At 40.5% G+C, this 22,147-nt stretch overlaps 1 protein-coding gene across 3 annotated transcripts in view; it reads right to left on the bottom strand.

The window, feature by feature from the left end:
* The window catches only part of spg (dedicator of cytokinesis spg), a 372,699-nt gene extending 352,162 nt beyond the window's left edge, over positions 1-20,537 (bottom strand). For all 3 annotated transcript variants that reach the window (XM_083133592.1, XM_083133583.1, XM_083133601.1), the window contains exon 1: positions 20,353-20,537. In XM_083133592.1, the coding sequence (XP_082989718.1) occupies positions 20,353-20,389 (37 nt within the window). In that variant the 5' untranslated portion in view covers positions 20,390-20,537. The remainder of the gene's footprint in view (positions 1-20,352) is intronic.
* Positions 20,538-22,147: the final 1,610 nt, after the last annotated feature.

The following is a 22,147-nucleotide window of genomic DNA, read 5'->3' on the forward strand; positions in this document are numbered from 1 at the left end:
ATAAGCTCTGAAATGTGATCTTAAAACATTTAATTTATTAATTAATACACGATTGGATTAAAAGTAATTAATTCTTGCACCTTTCTAAAGAAGGCTCAAGGAAATACTACGTACAGTCACGGACACTACCGGGTTGTAATGAATACATTGACTTTCAACGGAATCGTTACAACCCGGCAGTGTCCGTGACTGTACATATATATCCATTTGCAGAAAAAAAGTACTGTTTCTTCTTTCCTCTAATATATCGGGTGTTCCATTTACAACGCAACCCGGAGTTGGTGATGGTACAACTTTTGAACCGAAAGTTGTACACATACAATCCTTATACAACATTGAAGCCTTGTCCATGCATACATTTTTAAACCGGATTGGATTTCATTGGTATCACGCAGTGTTCCCAGATGTAACGGGAAGTGTAAATGAATTTTTTTACAAAGCATGAAAAATGCCACATAAAACACATGTACGGACATGCCGTCGGTAATTTGCAGTTTAGTTAGGTGGATTAGGTCGGCATCTATGGCAGTGAAAAAAGAAATGTTCATTTCTACCGATAGCCAATCGGATGAGGTGTCTTTAAGGAAGAACTAGGAACACCGTTGTTTTTAGAAATTAAGACTGTGCATTGGCAACACTGCTTGTATTTCAGTGCCGCAAAAGTTGTGTTTCGAAACTGTATACATCATGCAATTACTGAAAACAATAAAAAAGAAACTGGGAAATTTTCATGAAAATAGTGTTACTTACACCTGGCAACCATGCGATAAGTTTGTTTCTTCATCCGAATATGTAATTGCTGTCAATGTTAATGAGAATAGCTCATTGTGATAAACCCACCTAACAAAACTGCAAATTACCGACGGCATGCCCGTACATATGTTTTATGTGCTATTTTTCATGGTTTGTAAAAAAAATCATTTACACTTCCCGTTACATCTGGCAACACTGCGTGACACCAATGAAATCCATTCATTGTTCCCCGGTTTAAAAATATATGCATGAACAAGGCTTCAAATTGGTATAAGGATTATATGTGTACCACTTCCGGTTCAAAAATTGCACTATCCTCAACTCCGGGTTGCGTTAAACGGCACTGTTTTCATTGGGATTTTCATAGTTCCTGAATTGAGAAGTCCTGATTGATTGATGTTGGTGTTTTAAGTCCAATTTATGCACAGTAAGGCTAATTGGGACTGGACCTACAGTTTACAGTGGAATCGAAACAACTATGTGCCTCCACCGGGTATCGAACCGGGACCCCTTGATTGCAAGGGGACGACGTGGAATTTCCTGAATCGGGAACAAGTCGTTCCTTCCAGGTACCAATACAAACGACAACCAGATGGCTTGCGGAAACTCATTCTTTATCACAATACAACCCTGCATTCGATCACCAGCAAGGACTCTCCATCCACTCACCTGGAAATCAGAGACCCCCACCTGCCCCGCACACACACAATTGCCTCGGGACAGGTTAACCCCACGGTTTAAATATTAAAGATCCAATTCAGCGGAAGTCACCATGTAATATTTATTTTGGCTATCGTGCCGCAGCGTGAACAACTGTTCCCACTTTGGGTCGGTTACTTAGTGATGCACGTTTCAACTGCTAGAGGACACGCGAGGAAGATGAAGATGTCGGATGCGTACAGCTGAAGTTATCCCAATGAATCGCATGTTCCCTGTCGTCGACTGCCCTCCACCCCCAAACTAGGGTTATTAAAAATCCAGGAACCCGTACATTGTAATTAGTTCCATTTGGTTTCCGTAACATGACCGGAACCTTTCTTCTCGCACAATTTAAATTCGGTCCAAGTTGCGTATTGTTTCGTTTCGATCCGGAACTTGGACCCTATTTAAACTGATCCGGAGGAAACGTTCCTGGGCCGTATTTAAATTGATCCGGAAAAAAGTTCCTGGACCGTAATTAAATTGATCCGGGAAAAAGGTTCCTGGACCGATTTGAAATACTTTACACATGAAAAGGTTCTTTACGGTCGAGAACAAATTTACGCTTGCTGATTTTCTCTCCTGGACCGAAATTGAATTTATTTTAAATCCCCGAACCTTCAACAATCCTGACTGGAACAAAATCAACCGGGATTGGACATCTGACCCTTTCGTTCCACGTGTATAGTTTGCTCAGCAAACAAAACCAGACACCCACGCTACGTTCTTATCTAACCAACAGGTGTTTGTTGATGAACACGATCTTCTCCGTGTTGTTGATGTTGCCAAGCAAACCCATCCATTATATCCAAACTGAAGGTTACCACGTGTTGTCTCACTTCCAAGTTGTGGTGATTCTAAATCTCCCGTCGTGATTCATTAGTGTTGATTATTTGGCTTTCGGAAGAAAGGCCAATAATAAAACTTCAATAGTAGAAATAGAAATAGTAACAACAATAATTATTATTACCAAGGTTATAATTAGGGCTAGGAAGTCATCATCTTTTTTTCTGGCCTTTAAGGACAATGCTTAACCTGATACTAGTTAATTTACCTTCATTTAGAACCAGAAAGCATGGTTTTCATTTTGCATTTTTGATTTTATGTTATTTTTCAGTATTTTTAGTTGCATTTTTCTTATTGCTCCTTCCCCGTTGTTTCGTGAATTTTAAATGCATTTGCTAGCATAACTTACATTCGCATTTAAATTTCCTAACTACACCATCCATTGGGAATACTCTCTCTCAATGGGAAAGCACAATATTATTTCTTAACTGAAATTTTCGCAATGGATTAAATATAAATATATAATTGTGGTAAGTTTATTTTTCTCCAGTAAAATTAATATCCTTTGTGTGAAGCCTACTTTGAGGCAGGAGGGGCTAATGGGTTACCGGGGGGGGGGGGCTTTGTAAACCTAGTCAATTTTTTCAAATAGTATTAAATTAAGGTAAATTATGTGTGTGGGAGTGGGCGGTGGGAGGGGCTCATTAAGATAATATAAAATTTAGAAATATCTTACAAATCGTACTACACTTTTTCTCTAAATCTTCTAAAACATCTCTTGAAGTGTTAATTGACTGTTACTAACATCATCCTTTACTACACACTCCATAATACTTTTGATGTACAGATATTTATATCACACAAGAAAAAATGCACAATATTAAATAACCGCATATTCTACCCCCGGCCGGAGCAATAAAACTCCCCTTACTTCCAAAAACTTGACTTTCGATGCAGCTGTGGAAGGAATGTGTATGATGACGTCAAAATCAGAGATTTTTGTGTAAATGGGGCAGCAAAGGTGCAGGTAAAGAAGCTCCCCTATGAAAGAGCTTTCTAAAGTCGAGAATCTTCTAAACAAATGTATATGAAACGAAAGGTATAGACGAGACAATCTGTTTGGTGATATTTCTAGGTAGTATGCCATTAAAAAAAAATACCTTAAAGGTCGTTTTAAGGGCATATTCTGACTCTAAACCAAAAAGTTTGACAAAGGTCATATTCTGACCCTGAAAAGTCAAATTTCAAAGTCATCCAAATATATTCGTGTAATATATCAAACGAAAGGTATAGACGAGACTGTTTCGTCATATTTCTAGGGAGGATTCTATCAAAAGGTATGACCTTAAAGGTTATTTCAAGGTCAAATTATGATCCTAAACCAAAACGTTTGACATTAGGAGTCATTTCAAGGTCATATTCTGACCCTAGAATATCAAATTTCAAAGTATTTGCAGCCACTTAGATTTCGGCTCATAAACAGGATGAACGAATGTAATAGCTGCTGTCCATGTTCTGTGAATTTATCCTTCATCAAGTTGTGAGCAAAATAATATCTGCTGTCTTCATTTTCACTCTTCACTGCATACAAATTACATACAATAGTTTTATCTAATATCAGGGGACTGACGGCAGTGCTAGGGGGGCTCCCCCCTGACTCCTGCCTGCTTTCAGGTTCCTTTGCTGGCCACTATAATAGCTTGCTTTAATCTGCGGTTTTGAAGTATTTGAAGTATTAGTCACGACATAAAAAAGTCTCAGAAGTCGGTAACGCGTCTGACTAGAATGCTCAAGGTCCCGGGTTCGATACCCGGCCGGTTTAAATCCGGGAACTTTTCTAACGTTGGAAGCAGCCCCGGCGCCCACCCAGCGTCGAATAACATGGGTACCTGGGGGGTAAAGGCGGTCAGGGGCGTGGTGCTGATCACATCACCCCCACTCATGACCGGATCAAGAAAGTGTGGGCATTACCCCACACCCCCTATACGCCTTCATGGTGTGGTGCTAAACACAGGGGAGCACTTTACTTTTTTTTACTTTATGAAAAACGTCTTATGTACGCGAAATAACAATATTTTCAGATGCTGATCGCCTACTGTATTATGCAAGGCGCACTCAAAGAAGGCGAATGACTTATACATAAAAAAAATTGCGCTGCATTTTATGTAACTTTCAAGTAAAAATTAAGAAAACTACACTAGCACATAATTACTTTTCCCCCTTTGCTTCGGCAGTTTAAACCACTAAGTAACGGGCTTTATCAAATTATTCAAGTACTCGCTTGTCATTTATGAAAAAATCTAAGCTTTCATTTTTAAAGAGAAAAAGTTATTTTTAGGTAATTTTTCAAAAAATTTAGGTCATTTAAAAATAATTTCAAGGTCATTCTATAGGTCATTTTTTGCTATTTTTTTAGGTCATTAACATCCGAGCCTTAGTTACAATTGATACTATACAATAATAACTACGAGAAACTAATAAAAATTAAACCAATTTCATTCCAAAATTTATTATTATATAAATGGGGAGACTTTGCATTGGAAACCAGAATATACAGTGAGAACGTCACTCAACGCCGCTGTTGTCTACTTTATGTTGTAAAGTCCGCTTTATGCACAGGAGGGCTAATCGAGACTGGACCTGGAAGTGGGGACCCCTTACTACAACGCGAAGGCGTTACCACTAAGCCATGAGGGAGGCCAGGCAACTCAGCGTGCTCAGCCACCGAGACAGAGGAAAATCTTTCTCGCTTCTATCGCTTTATGTCGCTGACCTTCTCATACGACTCACTAATACCGGCTGATGCTCCTTGAAGCACTTGACAACTAAGGACATCAAATGCAAAGTTTCCGCTCGCTACAAGAGCATCACTCTCGTTCTCGTTGCTGCCTCAAGACGCGATGTGAGTACGAACACTTAAACCACAACGGTGCCTTCAAAACGCGCTAATGATGCCTTGTGAAGGTCTGCTTATTTCCTAGTAAAATCAAGGTCGAACACGACGATGCCTGAATGGATGGAGTCAATCTGCCCTCATGGAATTGTGTGCTGATCTCTGGACAGGAGTTAAAGGCTTCCCGTGGCTATGCTGATAGCGTGAATGAGTACACAAGTCTGTAGGAGATAATTGTGGCTGGAAAACTAGACGTTCATAATGTTTGCTTCATAAGGTGATGTTGAATTTGTGTTTTAAGTACACTTTATGCACAGTAAGGCTAATCGGGACTGGCCCTACAGTTTAATGTGGGATCCAAACCACTCCATAGGGTATCGAACCCGGGACCCCTTGATTACAAGGTGACGACGTTACTAGACACTGCGCCATCGGGGAGTCCATATAGCGTAATGTGGCAGGAAACAAGTAGGCAGAGGGATGCACCAATTTACGCTGATCCATACACTCGTCATGGCCGAGTGGTTAGCAGTATATGTTACGGCCGACTTTGAATCCCGGCCTACGCATACGTGTTCTTTGTGAATTACCTTTCATTAATTTCATCATGTTATCACTCATCCTCACCGTCACGATTATCCAAAATCCGAACAAAAGCGACGCTTAATAACAAAAATCAAATCAAACTACAGGACACGGGACCGTAACCACAATTGATATCCGGGGGAGAGGGGGTCACGCAATATCAGTTTAGCAGTACGTGGGGGGGGGGGGGTTGTTATTTAAGTTAATATAGGACACAGAAAATGTAGAAATATCGTTCAAGTACATACAGTTTATTTTCAACTAGCCGAAGACAAGAGAATATTCGACAGGTCTTCTCTACTCTTACGGTGGACGGCCCTCATGCTGGCAAGGGAAGTGGGGAGCAGAGAATACGCCGCAGACCAACCAGATAACAGCGGTGGTGCCGAGAGTTACGCGCACCAGGCTGCTGTGTTTCTTACCGAGCTGGATTGGTCCCTTACCCGCTCCCCTTGCCAGCATGTAGGGCGCTCGCCGTAAGACTGGAAAAGACCGATAATTACTTTGACTTCGCTTCGTAAATCAGAAATCCTTGTATTCTGTGAATTCAACCTTTATAAAGTTTTGAACAAAATAATGTTTGCTGTCTACATTTTCACTCGTCACTGCGAACAAATTTTATATAGCAGTTTTACCAAACTCCAGAGAGGGCTTGCGGTTATGACAGCCCCTGCCTGGCTACGGGTCTGGCCGTACATCTAGGGAGCATCAACCTTCCCCGAATCGGAACTTCCGACATAGCAGAGGAACGCTTCAGCCAACCTTGGAAAAACAAGAACACAATGCTTCAAGAGTTTCCTGATACAGTTAACTGTTCTACTTAGCTTTCCCAGGGTTTCGGAGCAAAATAAAGGACAAGGTGTTGCCAACTACGGAATGTTCCGTTACCAACCCTGGTGTTCTCAAAGATAAAGACTCATCCGATTTTTCTTCTTTCTGCAAAACAAGGTTGAATGCCTTGAGAACATTTCACTGAAGATTACCTGGACCTTGAACCTAAGCCAGGCAATTAATTTTCCACAGATATTTAGTTTACACTCAACTATTTTCTCTGTACATCAACTTTCAGATACACTACTGGCATCACTTTACACTGAAACGCCAAAAGTGTAAAAACAACATTAAAAAAAACATAAAAACAGTGAACACCGGTATGCAGCAGGCACGCAGCCAGGGCGAGGACTCGGGATGACTGAAATGGTACAAATACCTAATTTAAATACTGTATAGTGGCCATTCGTCCTCCTCCGTGGACGTGCGGTCTAAGGCGCTGTGCTTTGGGCTCCGACTGCGGGACGGCATGGGTTCGAGTCCACGTGGGTTCAGTCTCTGGGTTTTCGGGCTGTATATAGCACCGGTGGCAACCCACCATCGTGAGGAAATTGGGGAGCTACGAGAGTAGCGCAACCCTGTCCCGGAAATCTCCTACAACGGCTGGGGGTTCGACGTGCTAAATCTCCACACCTCTAGGTAGGATTGTGGGAGGGAGACTGGCAGCCGGGAGATAGGCCCAGGTCCTTTCGAGGGCCGTCGAGCTAAGGATTATTATTATTATTATTTTCGAGGGCCGTCGAGTTAAGGATTATTTTTATTATTATCGAGGGTCGTCGAGCTAAGTATTATTATTATTATTATTATTAATGTCACTTCCTTAGCAGGATTAAACATCTTGCAAAGTAAGTTGTAATGTACTGATATATTCATCTTCAGGCCTTCTAACCCCCCTCTATTTTTTCGAATTTAGATAACAGCTGCTGCTAAGGGATAAGCCGCCCTGAAATAAAATTCTGGCTACAGGCCTGGCATGCAGGTCGTTATATAGCACTTGGGGCCTGTCGACAGTGGCGTGCCCATGTTTTTGAAAGAGGGGGTTTACGCATACCTTTCTTAGTAGTCAGCCCTTATTTGGTAATTTTTTTCCTTGCAACTGACGTTCTTTTATTAAAGATGTACTGGGCCAAAGGGGAGAGGTGCTTATGACCTGCTTGTAAAACAGGGGTTTGTGCACAACCATCCATCCATGGGGTGTACGGGTCAATTTCGAGTCAACTCAATGTCATCCTAGCTAACTTGATCGCGGGATCTAGAGAAGCAATCTACGATAGGGTCAATTTCGAGTCAACCCTGAATTGTGTTTTGTGAATTTTTTTCATGTTTCAAGATTTTTTGAGAGGTCCTGGTGATGTGTGGATAAATCGCTGGAAAGGAGAGAGCGCGCTGGAGAAAGAATAGCCTTGTACTGGAATTATGAAGCTTCAGAAGCAAGACGAAAGTGTGGTTCGCACTACAGATACCACAAGTGTTAGCAGGACTCCTTTTACGGATGGGGCTCGAATTTTGAAAGTGGATAAATACTGCTTATCCACTGCGTTCGAATAGAAGCGGGATACACCGTAAAATATTTCCGAATTGCGATTTTTTATTTTTCGTTTTAACAGTTATTTAAAGACAAAGATGGAAATCGAGGTCATTCAAGAGTGGTTCGAATTTATCACTTTGGTTTTACCGAGTTCTTATTGCTTTCATTTGAAAATGTTTATCTTCTCAAGATTTTGGGAAGGGCCTTTAACTCAATAGCCCATCCCCTTGTGAACGCCACTGGCTATAACATATTATGTGCTTACTCATCTATGTAGTCATCAACATAAACAGATAAAAGGTAAAGTTCCCCATGTATATAGCATCGTGCCATGAAGGCACATTTAGGGGATGTGGGAGTAGAGCCCCACACATTTTCGATCTAGACTATTTTGGAGATGATGTGATCAACACTACGCTCCGGCCGCCCCCCCTCGATACCCGTTGATTTGATGCTGGGTGAGCCCCAGAGCCGCTTTATGCGAGGACAAGGCCAGAAGAATTCCGACCTTCCTGAAATCTCACTATTTGAAAATTTCAACAAAAATTAACAAGTTACTTACTGACCCAACAATTCAATTTAGAGTTAAACTATGCAGCTATCTGTAAAAACTAACAACTAACTAACTAACTCGTCTAATACAAAAATAATATTATTTTTCTCAAAATGCCTAGTTGTACTTGGAAGTTTCCAAGTTAGATATCCTTATGCTGTAAATCGAGAAGCACGCTGGCTTGAAAGAGCATGTGACAGACGGTGCCGAAAATGTCTTGTAACACGGCATCCCCTCCCCCTGCCACAAGTTCACCGAATCCCATCAGGAATAATACCCCTGTCTTCATGCCCAACGGCACAGGAGATTGTTTTATCAAAACTGTTATGCGTGGGACCGTGAAGCATAACGGAACATCGTTCTGCTCCGGTGTGCAACGAGTTTTGATACCGTCCGTAAGAAAACACAGAAAACCAGCTGATCCTAACCACAGAGCCCAGGGCAATCCACGGCGACCTCTTTTTATTATTTGCAAAAATGTTACTTTTTCCTCCCAAATAATTGGCATCTGCGAACTTGGACACGGTCACCGAATGCTATGTATGCACACATTCGAATTCTGTCGGCATCGAATCACGATGCAGGGTGGTTCAAAATACGTCAGGATGTATTTAGGAACTGCCTTCGCCCAGTGGCCCCCAAAGTCGCCAGTTCTCAATCAGTTTGATATTTTTACTAGCTGCGCCTCTTGAAAGACAGCATAGAGCTGAAAATATGAAACATAACAGTAAATCACTGGAGAGACACACGAAATATGATGGAATTTTAGTTCTTTTCACGTTACATAAGGTATTTCATATCCAAAATCTTGCGGTTCATAAATGATTTTTGCATAGAAAATCGTCTGGCTAATAAAATATACGAGACAAATTTACAGGTTAATGAAAATTTTTCATATTTAAAATACCCCTGCTCAATCCTTGTTTCTGACCCGAACAAGAAATTCAACTTACCAGAGAGAGTCAAATGAGAATCTTAATTTGTTTTCGTATCTTATCTAGTAGATTTGTGTATGTACGGTTGCACAAGTTTGCTGCATTTTAGCGCAGACTTATTGCTGATCTACATATATTTTTTAACTTTTAGTTAGTGCCTGTATACCTTAAGAAGAATAAATCTTTGGGGTCCACTGCGAGGGCCTTTCCACCAATCTGCCTGCGAACTGAGGCCATTGTCGAACTTTCTCTTCCATTAGTAAACTTGCTGGTGTGGTAAGCATGCACAGAGATATTGAATATTCATTTGCCGAGAAATTTCTGTAAGTTTTAGGCTGACAGAGGGCTAGAAACCACTTATCTTCAATGGTGCAAGTGTGTATAGGATGCGTCACCTTTAAAATAACAAAAAATGGCGTTTTGAAGCTCACTTGAGTAGTCGTTTTGTAAATAACAGTTGACATCTCATGTAACTATGAGCTGTATACAGTTTGCCCTACGATTTTTATTGCTTTTTATTTGACTCTTCCAATAGAAAATTCTCCGGACAATTTGGCACTAGAAGTTTGTGGCTAACTAAAGGTGTATGGAATGGTAAATCTCAGTGTTTTTTTTTAAAACACTGGAATTTATATTACTCAAACACAGATTCTCGTATTTTCTTCGTAATTATACGTATTATTTTTGGAGCACTCATGGTATATCTTACACACGTATTAGATACAAGTCTAAATCCTTAATGTTGCAGAGAAAAACCCGCCTATTCAATGTTATTCGTTCTTGAAGCCAGGGTGCGAAATCACTGCAGATTGTTTGGGGGGAGCAGACACACACACACACACACACTACTATAAATATATATGTATGTGTGTAATGTCCTTAAATATGTACATGTCAATTTTTAAATAATTATAAATTATAAAATATACAATATACGGACTCTCATTCATTCAAAATTCGGTTGCAAATTGAAGATTCTTAATATACACTACTAATGCTATGAACAGTGATTTGCGTGACTCCCATAATGAAGAGACATTAAGAAGATAATAGTTTCCGATAAAAAATTCACATCCAAATGATATTACATGCTTTATTTATATACTTTGAGGTAACTGACGAAAGGCGATGAGAAATGGAGAATTAACGAGTCTGACTAATTTCGGCATTCTAGGGATTGCTGAGTTCTGTGTCCTTAGAGATGAGGCTCTTTAGTGGAACCACTAGCAAAAAACCCTGCGCAGACCCGCGACTCCAGTGAACCGTACTCCCGCGAGGAGGGGAAGGGGAGAGTGGAGCATGCTTCCTTATGGCCCGAGCTGAACGGATCGAGGGGAAGGTGCGCGAAGGATTTTAGCCAAAAGTTATTTTGTTTGAGGTCGCACTTATAGTTCGTTCTTTGCGCGTGTTTTCGATAGTGTTCCAGTAAAGTATATTCGACTTCAGAAATAATTGTTTATCTTTGTTGTAAGAACAAGAACTCCCCCCCTTCAAAAGTTTGGTGGGGGAAATTTTAGGACTAGATCATTGGTGGGGGGAATTTCCCCCTCACCCGGGATTTCGCACCCTGCTTGAGGGACAGTCGCAGAATAAGAAAATTCACCTCACTGCGCAACTTTCCTTGAAACAAGATACTGTCTGCAAGCGCTGTATTGACCAGCTGGGTGGGGTCTCACTTATTGCACGCAACTGAAGAGACATTTTGGTCCATCGAAATACTTCAGTAGTTAGGCTAAATGTAATGTATTTATGCTAAGATATTTAAACGTTAACAGGCCTAACTTAACCACGAAGGCATTCCGCGCCGATGCCAGAAGACGAAATACGGCGCTTGACCAAGACGTCTCTTGAGTTGATTTATTTATTTCGTCCATGAATCTGGTTTGCATTTACATGCTGTGATATCGGACATGTCAATTTGTGTTTACAATATCATAAACAATGCAATGTAATTTAAACTAATAATACAATGAAATACAATGTATGTATACATGAAATATAAGTGCGTTCGGTTTGGCTCTGGGCCGAGATAGTGCGTGAACAACTCCTATAGCACAAGTTAGTACTCGTTATGCAATATAAATATAATTGTCTACATGTTTAAGATACATATGTATGTAAATAAGCGAGACGTTACGAAACGAAAATGCAAGTCACGCGTGTCTTGGCCCAGAGGCAAAACGAACGTACTGTAGTAAAATATAGTGTAATATAGTCTAAAGATGTTTAAAAATTGAACGAGGTCCTAGAAAACATCGTTCAGCACGCAACGTTTAAGAAAGTCTCCGTTCCAGCCACCCTCAACGCTGCAAAGACAAACACGGCGGAGAAAACAATCAATCGACGGGAACAGAATGTTTTCGCCAGAGGGCGTGCCGTTCAACCGGGGCTAATTTCCGCTGAGAAATTGGATTCCCTGTCACCGAGGGATTCCCTGTTCGTTGCCATGTCAATATACCACTCGATTACCCCTTTCCTTTGTTGGGAGGCCAAACGCATCGCCGCTAAATTATCTTATATGGAATGTACATCAGAAAAACAAGGAAATAAATGACGAGTAAATTAGCAATGGCAGCTGTCAATACCAACCCAGATGTTCTGAAGGGTTTCTTTGATCTAAAACAAGCAGTTTTTTAATAAACCTGACTGATACGAAAGCAGCAGTTGTCAACAGTTGTATATGTTCAGTGCAGGGGCCTGGCCACGATTTTTTTTACACAAAACCTTTATTTTTTTTAAATTGATCTATTAGGAAAACATAAGATAGGTAAAGCAAAGTTTCCCGTGCCATGAAGGCACATTTAGGGGGTGTGGGGGTATGGCACCAAACATTCTCAATCTCGCCCATTTTGTAGGTGATGTGCACACATTCCGGCCGCCTTTAACTCCCCGGTACGCAATGATTTGAGACTGGGTTAGCCCCAGAACCGCTTTATGCGGGGTTAAAGCCGGAAAAATTTCGACCCAACCACCCCGTGAATCGAAGCCGGGTCTTATAACAATTTGCAATGGATCTAGAAGGGACTTAGGGGCTACAGTCATGAGGATACTCAAAGGGTTCACTGGAAGTGGGAGATTCGCTAGAACAGATAATTCATACGTGGTGAAAACATTGGAAAAGTACCATAACCATATGTCATCACTTGGCCTAACCGTTATAACTGAATTTGTATACCGGGGCCAGTTGATGTTGTTAGCCCAGGCCTTGTCACTATACATATTAATTGGGACTAATTTATTCTTAAAATTGGACTAACCGTTAACATAACACAATCGTATTTAATTTCAACTGTAATTTTTAACTGTTCAAAAATTATATATCCTACAATGGCATGTGATTCAGCTTTCTTACAAACAAGTCTTCTGGGGTTATTCGTAAGATTCTGTTCAGAATTCATATAGTGGTCCCCTAAAACGTCCTTCTCAACTTTCATCGACGAAGGATGAAGACAGTGGTGTATGATGATTTTAAAATCTGGACAATCTCATTACGACATGTGATCTGAAGGCGATCAGTTGTTGGCCCAGGGTTTTCGAAAGGGAGGAAGGGTTACGTATAACTTTTTTTGTAAGCACTCCTCAATTTGGCAACTATTCCTGCCTTTGACTTTTTGTTTGCGAATACTTGGTTGAAGGGGAGTTATGAACCCAACCACCCTACATTGGGCACGCCACTGTAGGCGATGGAGGAAGGGGAAGACTAGCTCCGTGTAAACGACGTCGTGGACGTCTTCAAGGAAGCCACATTGCCATGCCAACGGTAGTCAAGTTGCAAACTCCTAAAAAATCAGGTTTGCCAAATCCTAAGAAATAAATAATAATAATAATAATCCGTCGCGCAACAGCCCATGAAGGGTCTAGGCATACCTACCGACTGTCGGTCTCCCTCCCACGCTTTCCTTCGTCACCTCTAAGCGTGGAGATCTTCAACCAGTATTGGAATAGTCGGGGGGGTCAGCCCGACGTATCCCCAGCCGTTATAGTAGGAAGTCGGGTGCTAACTCCACAATCCCCAGCATCTTATAATGTAATTTCTTAATTAAACTAATTCTAAATTAGTAATTTCATTCACAATTTATATTTTTTTCTGTATTTTAATTTTTACGCTTGAGGCATCGTAGTGGACGTCCGCCCGTTTTTTTTTTTCAGGGAGAGGCAAGCATGGCATTATTTTCCAGGGGGGCCACAAACGATGCACATTTCCCCCATAATAGTATTGTACCCTAAAAAAACATTGCTTCAGTTTGAAGTTATCACGCTCCTGCAAGGCCCTTGCAATAATGAAATGAAATCATGTGTGAAATATGCAATTTTTTGGTCAACTTTCATTTTCCAGAGGGGAAGGGTTCGTGTCCCCCCCCCCCCCTCGGGACGTCATGGATAGCCTAGAAATATAAACTCGTGTTGGAGTTGTTCTCCAAGCGGTGATAGGAAGACTTGTGTCATTAAAAAAAATAATACGAAGATTCATTTGAAAGCTCTAAAAGAAATTCTAAACAAATGCAATTTTTCGAAAAGCAAAGGTCTAACTGTCCGGTGCGGTCCTTCCTTCCTTCTACAATAGGAAGGAATTTCTTCCCTGGAGAATAGAGATGTCAAGAAATGACAAATGAAATGCTTGGCTTGGTTTTGTACCACACGTACCACCCTTTAGTGTCTTTGATGGGGTGAATGCACTCGCATACAGGAAAGGAAAGGTGCGACTCGCTTCTTATCTGCCTCCGACATGGAGATCAATGTTTGTCTTTCTGTGAAATTTCATATTATTTTTAGCCCACCCCTGCGGCTTATCATACAGTATATATAGTTTACTCGGGCATAAAAACATCCAGCGTGGATTCACATGAATATTCTCACATTCTTTCTGTAATTTAAGCACGAAGCTTGCGTACTCACTCGCCATACACGACATAACTTTCTTATCGGTATTATACATTCTTTGAATGTATGTTTTCTCACATTACCAGACGCACACTGCGACACGGTTCGTAAGCATTGGTCGCGTCTCAAGAAAGCAAGCAGTTGAGTTGCGCAACACACAGCTCCTCATCCTCAGATATTTTTAATAAAACACTCACGTTACTTTTGCTATCATCTGTATTTATACTTTTATCATTTTCCGCCACTTTTCTCCCGATTTATGTTAATCGCGACGATTAGTATTGGACTCGAACCCGGAACCTTCGGCACTTAGATCATGAGTCGATCACTTTGCATGCTCAACCACGGAGGAATATTTGCATATACAGTAAAACCTCGTTAATCCGGACAAATGGGGGGGAAAAGTTGACCGGTTTAACGAAAGTCCGGATTAACTGAAATAACAGTAGGAAGTGCATTAAAACTCCATTTATAGCAACAAAACACGTTTATTATGGTGTATTTAAAGGGCATAGGCCTAAATACACTATACAGTACAGTAAAATGTAAAGCAATACTTGGATGTACGTATTCTTAGCCGTTACAGAGCTATATGACAAATGCGATTGTTGACTTCTGGACACATTTGAAACCTTTCATTCTGCTGTTTATTTTCGTCCGGCTTAACGAGGTTTTACTGTACAGTGCTACAAGTGGGGAAGGAGTAACTCCGAAAAGCATCCCCACCCACCACTGTGCCACTATGAGCAGCCATTCCATGTGAAAGTGGACAAACAAGATTAATTTATTTTTATTCAAATCGTTTTCAGATAAACTGTTGTTAGAAAAACTGACAAAGATTTAAATACTTTTGCATCCGATAAACATGAACGATTGATTGATTGAGTTGGTGTTCTAAGTCCACTTTATGCACAGTAAGGCTAATTGGGACTGGACCCACAGTTTAAAGTTGGATCCTAATCAATATGTGTTTACACCGGGTATCGAACCGGGACCTCTTGATTACAAGGCGACGACGCTACCACTGCGCCATCGGGGAGGGATGGATGAACGAGTCAAGTACTCGACTCTCGATATCGGCACCCAAGTTCCCATGTTCGTGTCTTTGTGTGGCCATGGGTATTCTTTGCGAGTGCCGCTTCATCAATTTCACCTAATCATCACTCATCCTCATCGACGCACTTAGCCAAAAAAAAAATGACAGGAAACTGACGTAAAAAAATAGAAATTTCAGCAAGGTCGCACCTAACAGTGGGTCAGCTTCCTGTCTCTTCAAGGAATCTGATATCTCAGCAAAACGGAAGCACACGTCGGCAAAGGTCTCCTATGGAAAATGCATGAAAAATTACTTCTGAGGAATGGACATCTTGTGCGTTTTAGGCACGTCCAACTGAAAGTCCATGAGAGTCAGTCGCGGATCCACGGGGAGCGCGATCGCCCCTCACAAGTGCCATGTTTTGCATGTTATTATGCCCAATATTCTTGAAGACTCAAATGTTCAGCTTTTTATCACCAATTTTACAAGGCTCGTTAATATTTATTAAAGTTTGATTAAAGCTCACTTTAAGCTAACCAGAACTGGACCTACAGTTTAAATTTGGACCCAAACCACTGTGCAATATGCCTCAAAAGAGGGTCATACCAAGACCCATTGAGATAATAGGTTTCGGTTCTCTTTGTCTATTCGCTTCAATTCTCATGTAGAATCGTTCATTTTACCGTGACAATGGGAGGAATTATGATAACAGCATAACCCTGGACTCCTATTTTTGCAAAACAACGCTCCAATGTCTAAAACACGGAAGTCAGCTCGGTTTCTGTTCACAGTACCATTATTGCTTATACAAAATAATACAAGTGTCGATGACGTCAACTACTCGACTGAAATTAGCCCCTCTCAACTGTAACTGCTAGACCCGCTCCTGATGAAAATACGAACATTTGGTTTAGCGATGGTGGATTTGGAAATTCGAGATCACATATCGTCAGTCAAATACCACCAAACACAACACAATACGATATTTTTGCCGTACGCCATATAGTGTGGTTCTAAATCGTATAAACGCGAGTTTCATGAGCTTTTGGTGTTGACGTTTGTTAATGAAAGTAAATTTCGGGACAAAGTTGTCCACTCTGGCGCCTAATAAGTATGCAATAGTCGCCGAATGTCGTCTAAATATCCAAGTCTACTTTCGGAGCATGATTGCCAAATCTCCTCCATTCTTCCCCGATGGCGCAGTGGCAGCGTCGTTGCCTTGTAATCAAGGGGTCCCGGGTTCGATACCCGGTGGAGGCACATAGTGGTTCGGATTCCACTTTAAATTGTAGGTCCAGTCCCGATTAGCCTTACTGTGCATAAAGTGGACTTAAAACACTAAATCAATCAATCCTCCATTCTTAATGTCGAGACATACCGCCAGACGCAACTTTTATTAGAAATTCAGTTCCAAATCCTGAAGCATTGTCCACGAATCCAGAGTCATCAATTCAATATTCACTCAATTCCGGAGTAACAATACACATTTTGCCTATCACATTCATGGGGAAGGTGACATATAGACATTTTGGTTATTTTCACAAAGTTCATATTACGAGCTTAAAGATGTAAATATCCAAACTTATTCAAAATAGCATTACGAATAATTTTTACTCTCTACTTGCGAGTAGGGCCGGATGCGAAATCCCGGGGGGGACGCGCGAATTCCCCCCACAAAATTTTCCGGAGGGGAAGAGATTTTGTTCTAACAACAAACAAACAATTAGTTTTGGAGTCGAATATACTTTATTGGAATAATATCGAGAACATACACACAGAACGGTCAACAAGAGCCTCATCTCTAAGAACACTGAACCCAGCAATCCCCATAACACAGAAATTAGTCAGACTTGTTATTTTTTCTCCATTCTCATCGCCTTTCGCCACATAGATGTAGGAAACTATTACCTTCTTAATGTCTCTTAATTTTTGTCCCTCCCCCCTTAGTCACGCAAATCATTATTCATGTTCATAGCATTAGTAGTATATTAAACTTTTCAATCTGTAATCGAATTTTAAATGAAAGGACGGTTGATATAATATACTAGCTGATTGTCCGGGTATTTATTTTATCCAATCTTCTATTAGACAGGAATATAATGAAGTCTAACTATAGCCTAAAATGAACTTGGGAGTGTCACTATTTATCTCAGCGGCCCGGAAAACTATGGATTCCAAACTAATATCGGTCGTTTTACGTCACCCCCTTCCCATCCCCTCCCCTAGGGGTGTGAGGGGTGTCTTGGAGTTGAATGGCATCGGGAGTGTCACTATTCATCTTAGCGACCCCAAAAACTATGGATTCCACACTAATATCGGTCATTTTCGATGTTTTTTACATGTCACCCCCTTCCCATCCCCATCCCTAGGGGTGCCAGTGGTGTCTTAACCCCGCAGTATTTCTTTCCATATTGCAAGTGATACTAAAGTTTGGTTGAAATCGCTCCAGGCGTTCGAGAGTTATGGCGGAACAAACACACACACATACGTACATCCATTTTTATATATTAGATTGTATATTTTATAACGTAATTTGATCCTTTAATAATTTAAACATATTTAATGACATTATGTGTGTGTGTGTATATATACACACACACATATATAGTGTGGTGGTGGTGGTGGTGGTGGTGGTGGTGGTGGTGTGTGTGTGTGTGTGTGTGTGTGTGTGTGTGTGTGTGTGTGTGTGTGTGTGTGTGTGTGTGTGTGTGTGTGTGTGTGTGTGTGGTCCTTTCCCCCCACAAATCTGCAGCGATTTCGCACCCTGGTGTAGGGGTATCAAGCAAACTGCCTCTGTATGCATAGCAATCTTATATCAAAAATAATAATCCAGCAAATAAGTCTGTTGTATCATTCACGCCAAAAACTTCGTTATCCTTACAACATAGATTTCACCTTCATCCATACGGTACACTTTGTTACATAGTAATTAGGATACGAGCAACAGTTTGCTCTCTCTTTCCAAAAAATCATACATATGTTGTAACAGAAATCCACAAGTTTAGCAGCAGAATTTTCTGTGTACAGAGGCATAGGCGTTAAGGGAGATGGGGTTGAACTGATCCGTCGATTGACGTTGAAATTGACGTAATTAAAAAAACAAAAACAGAAAGCTTGCTACTTTTATTGTTAATGGCAGAAATAATAGATAAATGTTTTTAGCAGAGGACAAATTATAATGCAAATTGTTTCATGCGAAATATCTGATTGATTATAATGAATTTCAAGAATAATAAGTAAATGAAAACAACAATGGGCAACCCCGACAGTATAGTGGCGTACATTATGGCTTTATTAAAGGTTCTCAGGTTCGATCCTAGTGGAGACAGAACACACAGTAAGCGGACTTAAACAAAACAATAATCGTCTGATGCAAAAAATAAAGATCATTGATGAATGTTAGTGAATTTAATATTCATGTAAACCTGTCCCACTATACATATCAAAAAGCGACATATTAAACTGTTTCCTCTTACCTATATCGCACGATATATTGAAGTACAATTTATTCTTTTCATCAGGAGCTAGCCACTCCACGACAGATGCAGGTACAACATTAAAATAAAATCAATACGTTCTACGTTGACAACTGAATGAATTATGACCATGTGCGCACATTAACTGTGTTCGAAAAAAAGATGTTAATGATTATATAATTACATTATGGGGAACACTGACATTTACCCTGAAAAGAGGACTGGGTTGGGGAGTCTAGCTTGCGGAAGTCGCCAAAACATCCCGGCGGATCCACGATCCTGCATTCGTCTCAGCAGAGTTGGTAAGGCACCGACCACCTCGACCTTGAACTTCCTTCCGTTAGGAACAGCTTTTCTTATTTTTGTATAAAGATACGATTGATAGCTTACTGGCAGCGCTCGGTCTCTGGCTCGGTGATGAACGCACTATTTTACGCTGCGTTTTACAATGTCTCCAATCTGAAATGTTTTTTAAATGTCTTGACAGCAAAATATGTATCTGTGTGTACTTGTTATTCCTTCACGTTTCCCCACACGTCTCTATTATCGAGAGAATAAAATCGCACAAAACGAAATCAATATAAAGGACTTCAAAGTGGCATGCCGTGCATTTCTTGCCTCTCACATGAAATGAGTCATTCAGATCCTGTGGCGTGCCCAAGGGGGGGGGGGTTGGTAAGGGGTTATAACCCCCCCTTAGGCTCAGTATTCCTAAAAGAAATACGTCAATAGTAGAAAGATATGACAAAATGAGGTCTGACTACCAAGAAAAAGTATACATATCCCATCCCTATCGAAAATCCTGGGCACGCCACTGTTCAGATCATATCACTTTATTGATTATTACGAAGATCAGACAACGTTAGTGTGACCAAACCAGCAAGGACAGAAATACAGTATTATAATAAACTGATTAGATACGACACGAATTGGGCGAAAATCAGACTGTACCCGCGAAAACTGAATATTTGGTATTAACGTCATTGCATGTTACATTTTATTGATTTTGAGCCGGTCTGTCAGCACTCTGTTACTTACACTTTGAAGTGTTGTTAAACTAACATTGTTGCTGGTGGCTTTCAACAAATTAACGTTCACAGAAAAAAGGGGGGAGGTGTGCCTGTAGCTTCGCCATCAATCTTCCCTGCTGTTTACCGCCTGTTCGGATGCTCGTGTTATGATTGAACAGGTTGAAGTCTAGCGTAACCGGCCGTCAGTACTGGAAATACAGTTTGTAACATATACAATTATTATTTCAAAACTTGACATTTCACCTGCTAGAATATGAATGCTAAACATCACGAAATGATCCTGCCATTGCCTATCATGACCGCCAAAACTCATGTTGCTGAAGTTAAAACATGTATTACAAATAAATTAATTGAGCGCTACTCACCTACACCGTATTTCTTATTTTTTGTCGGTGTCCACATGTTTGACAATTTCAAAGTTGACAAACCACACTATTAACTGTCATGATATTATCACATGTAATCAATGCGCACCTATTTCATCACAATCATATAGAACACAAACACACAACAAACCAGACGACAGCACTACCACCGTGTTTTTACTCGAGTCATGAGCAAACGAGAAATGCGGTTTCGCCGTTTCGTTCACAGATGGCGCGCATGGTACAGAGCCGCATCGACAGGATCGAGTAGCATGAGCGGTCAGCCATGTTGGATCCCACTGCGAACTTTCATCTCGCTGCTATAGAACAGAAACAAAATTCGCAATGGAATTTGTTAGTTACTATCATTGTTGTTGTTTGATTCGCAATAATTGCAACTATTCTATATGAATCAAGTAATATATAAAGGAGCGAACGACGTGGAGGTCAAGGGTGGACAGGACTTTACATATTCATTCATTGTTTTCTGCCCTGGAGGAACAGGTCTTTCATTGCAACCTTCATGCAGACATTACATATGAAAAAAAGTAACGATACCTGCGAAAGGAATTGAATAATTTGACAAAACCGATTTTTTGTCGTTTAAATTAATAAATGAATAAACATAAAGTGCTGTTCTCTTGAACATTATATGCAACCTACTCTCCCCCGCCCGTGATCTCTTAATGTTGAGCCTTGTCTACCAAGATAAAGTAAGCTTCCTTGACCCCCTGCCCCAAACAGTTTTGGCATCCAATTGTTGCTACTAGAAAAGAAAGTGACAATATAGAAAAATATAACTTTACAGAAAACAGTCATCAAACATTGTTCTTTTTTTGGTTGTTTATGGGTCTCTGAAAATAAATCTACTTAATCACATGCATTATTTAATTTCAACGAGAGTAATTTTTTATTATTAAGAGCATTCCAGGAACGTGACAACTTCAAACTGAAAGTGTGTTGAGGGGGCCTATTATGGGGGGAAATATGCTTAATTCGTTCCTCTCTACCAGGGAAAAAAATAGCTTGTTTGGCCCTCCCTACAAAAAAAAATTGCTGCGGATGTTGGTTGTTAAGTCCTAAGTTCCGTGCTAAGATTTTATTTTGGCATTACCATTTATGAATAACTCTTCACATTTCCTCATCCACAAGCAGTGGCGGCTCGTGGTCTGGGTCTATGGGTGTGCACCTTGGCCTCGCATCCAGAAGAAGTGTTATTCCCACTCAATTATTCCTGCCCGTTTCTGCTAATCGCATTTACAATCCAAGTTATGACGCACCTTTCCCTGATGATGAGACGATAGCGGAGTTATATTTCATGAAAATTTTAAAAAAATAAGGTTTATTACAAAAACGAAATACCCTAGTGATTTTCTTAATCGAACACGAGAGAAGATGTGTTGTTTGGTCTATTTCGTGACCTGTAGAAAATTCAGCATTCGACGACCTGAGAAAATCACTCGCAACGCTATACCGATAAACTGCTTTGGTTTGTAAAGGATAATAATATTGCCAGAATTTTGTGTAATTGCCGTGTTTTAAAATGCATATTATCTTTCTTCAATGTAAATATGTCCCATCAGAAACCCAAGTTTAATGCCACATAAACATTTCATCGTACACTTAAGTTAATTACCATTTTAATGTACTTATTCACTTTAGTCATTGTAATGGGGATCCTCGAAACCCTAATCAAATGCAACTAGTTCTTGCGAGCACTTCTACAAAAATTATCTCAAATCAGTGACATAATAGTACAATTCACAGATTCTCGTATGCAATGAATAAATAATTG

This window comes from Lepisma saccharinum, chromosome 1 (genome assembly GCF_977018435.1).
Source record: "Lepisma saccharinum chromosome 1, izLepSacc3.1, whole genome shotgun sequence".
Lineage (NCBI taxonomy): Eukaryota > Metazoa > Arthropoda > Insecta > Zygentoma > Lepismatidae > Lepisma > Lepisma saccharinum.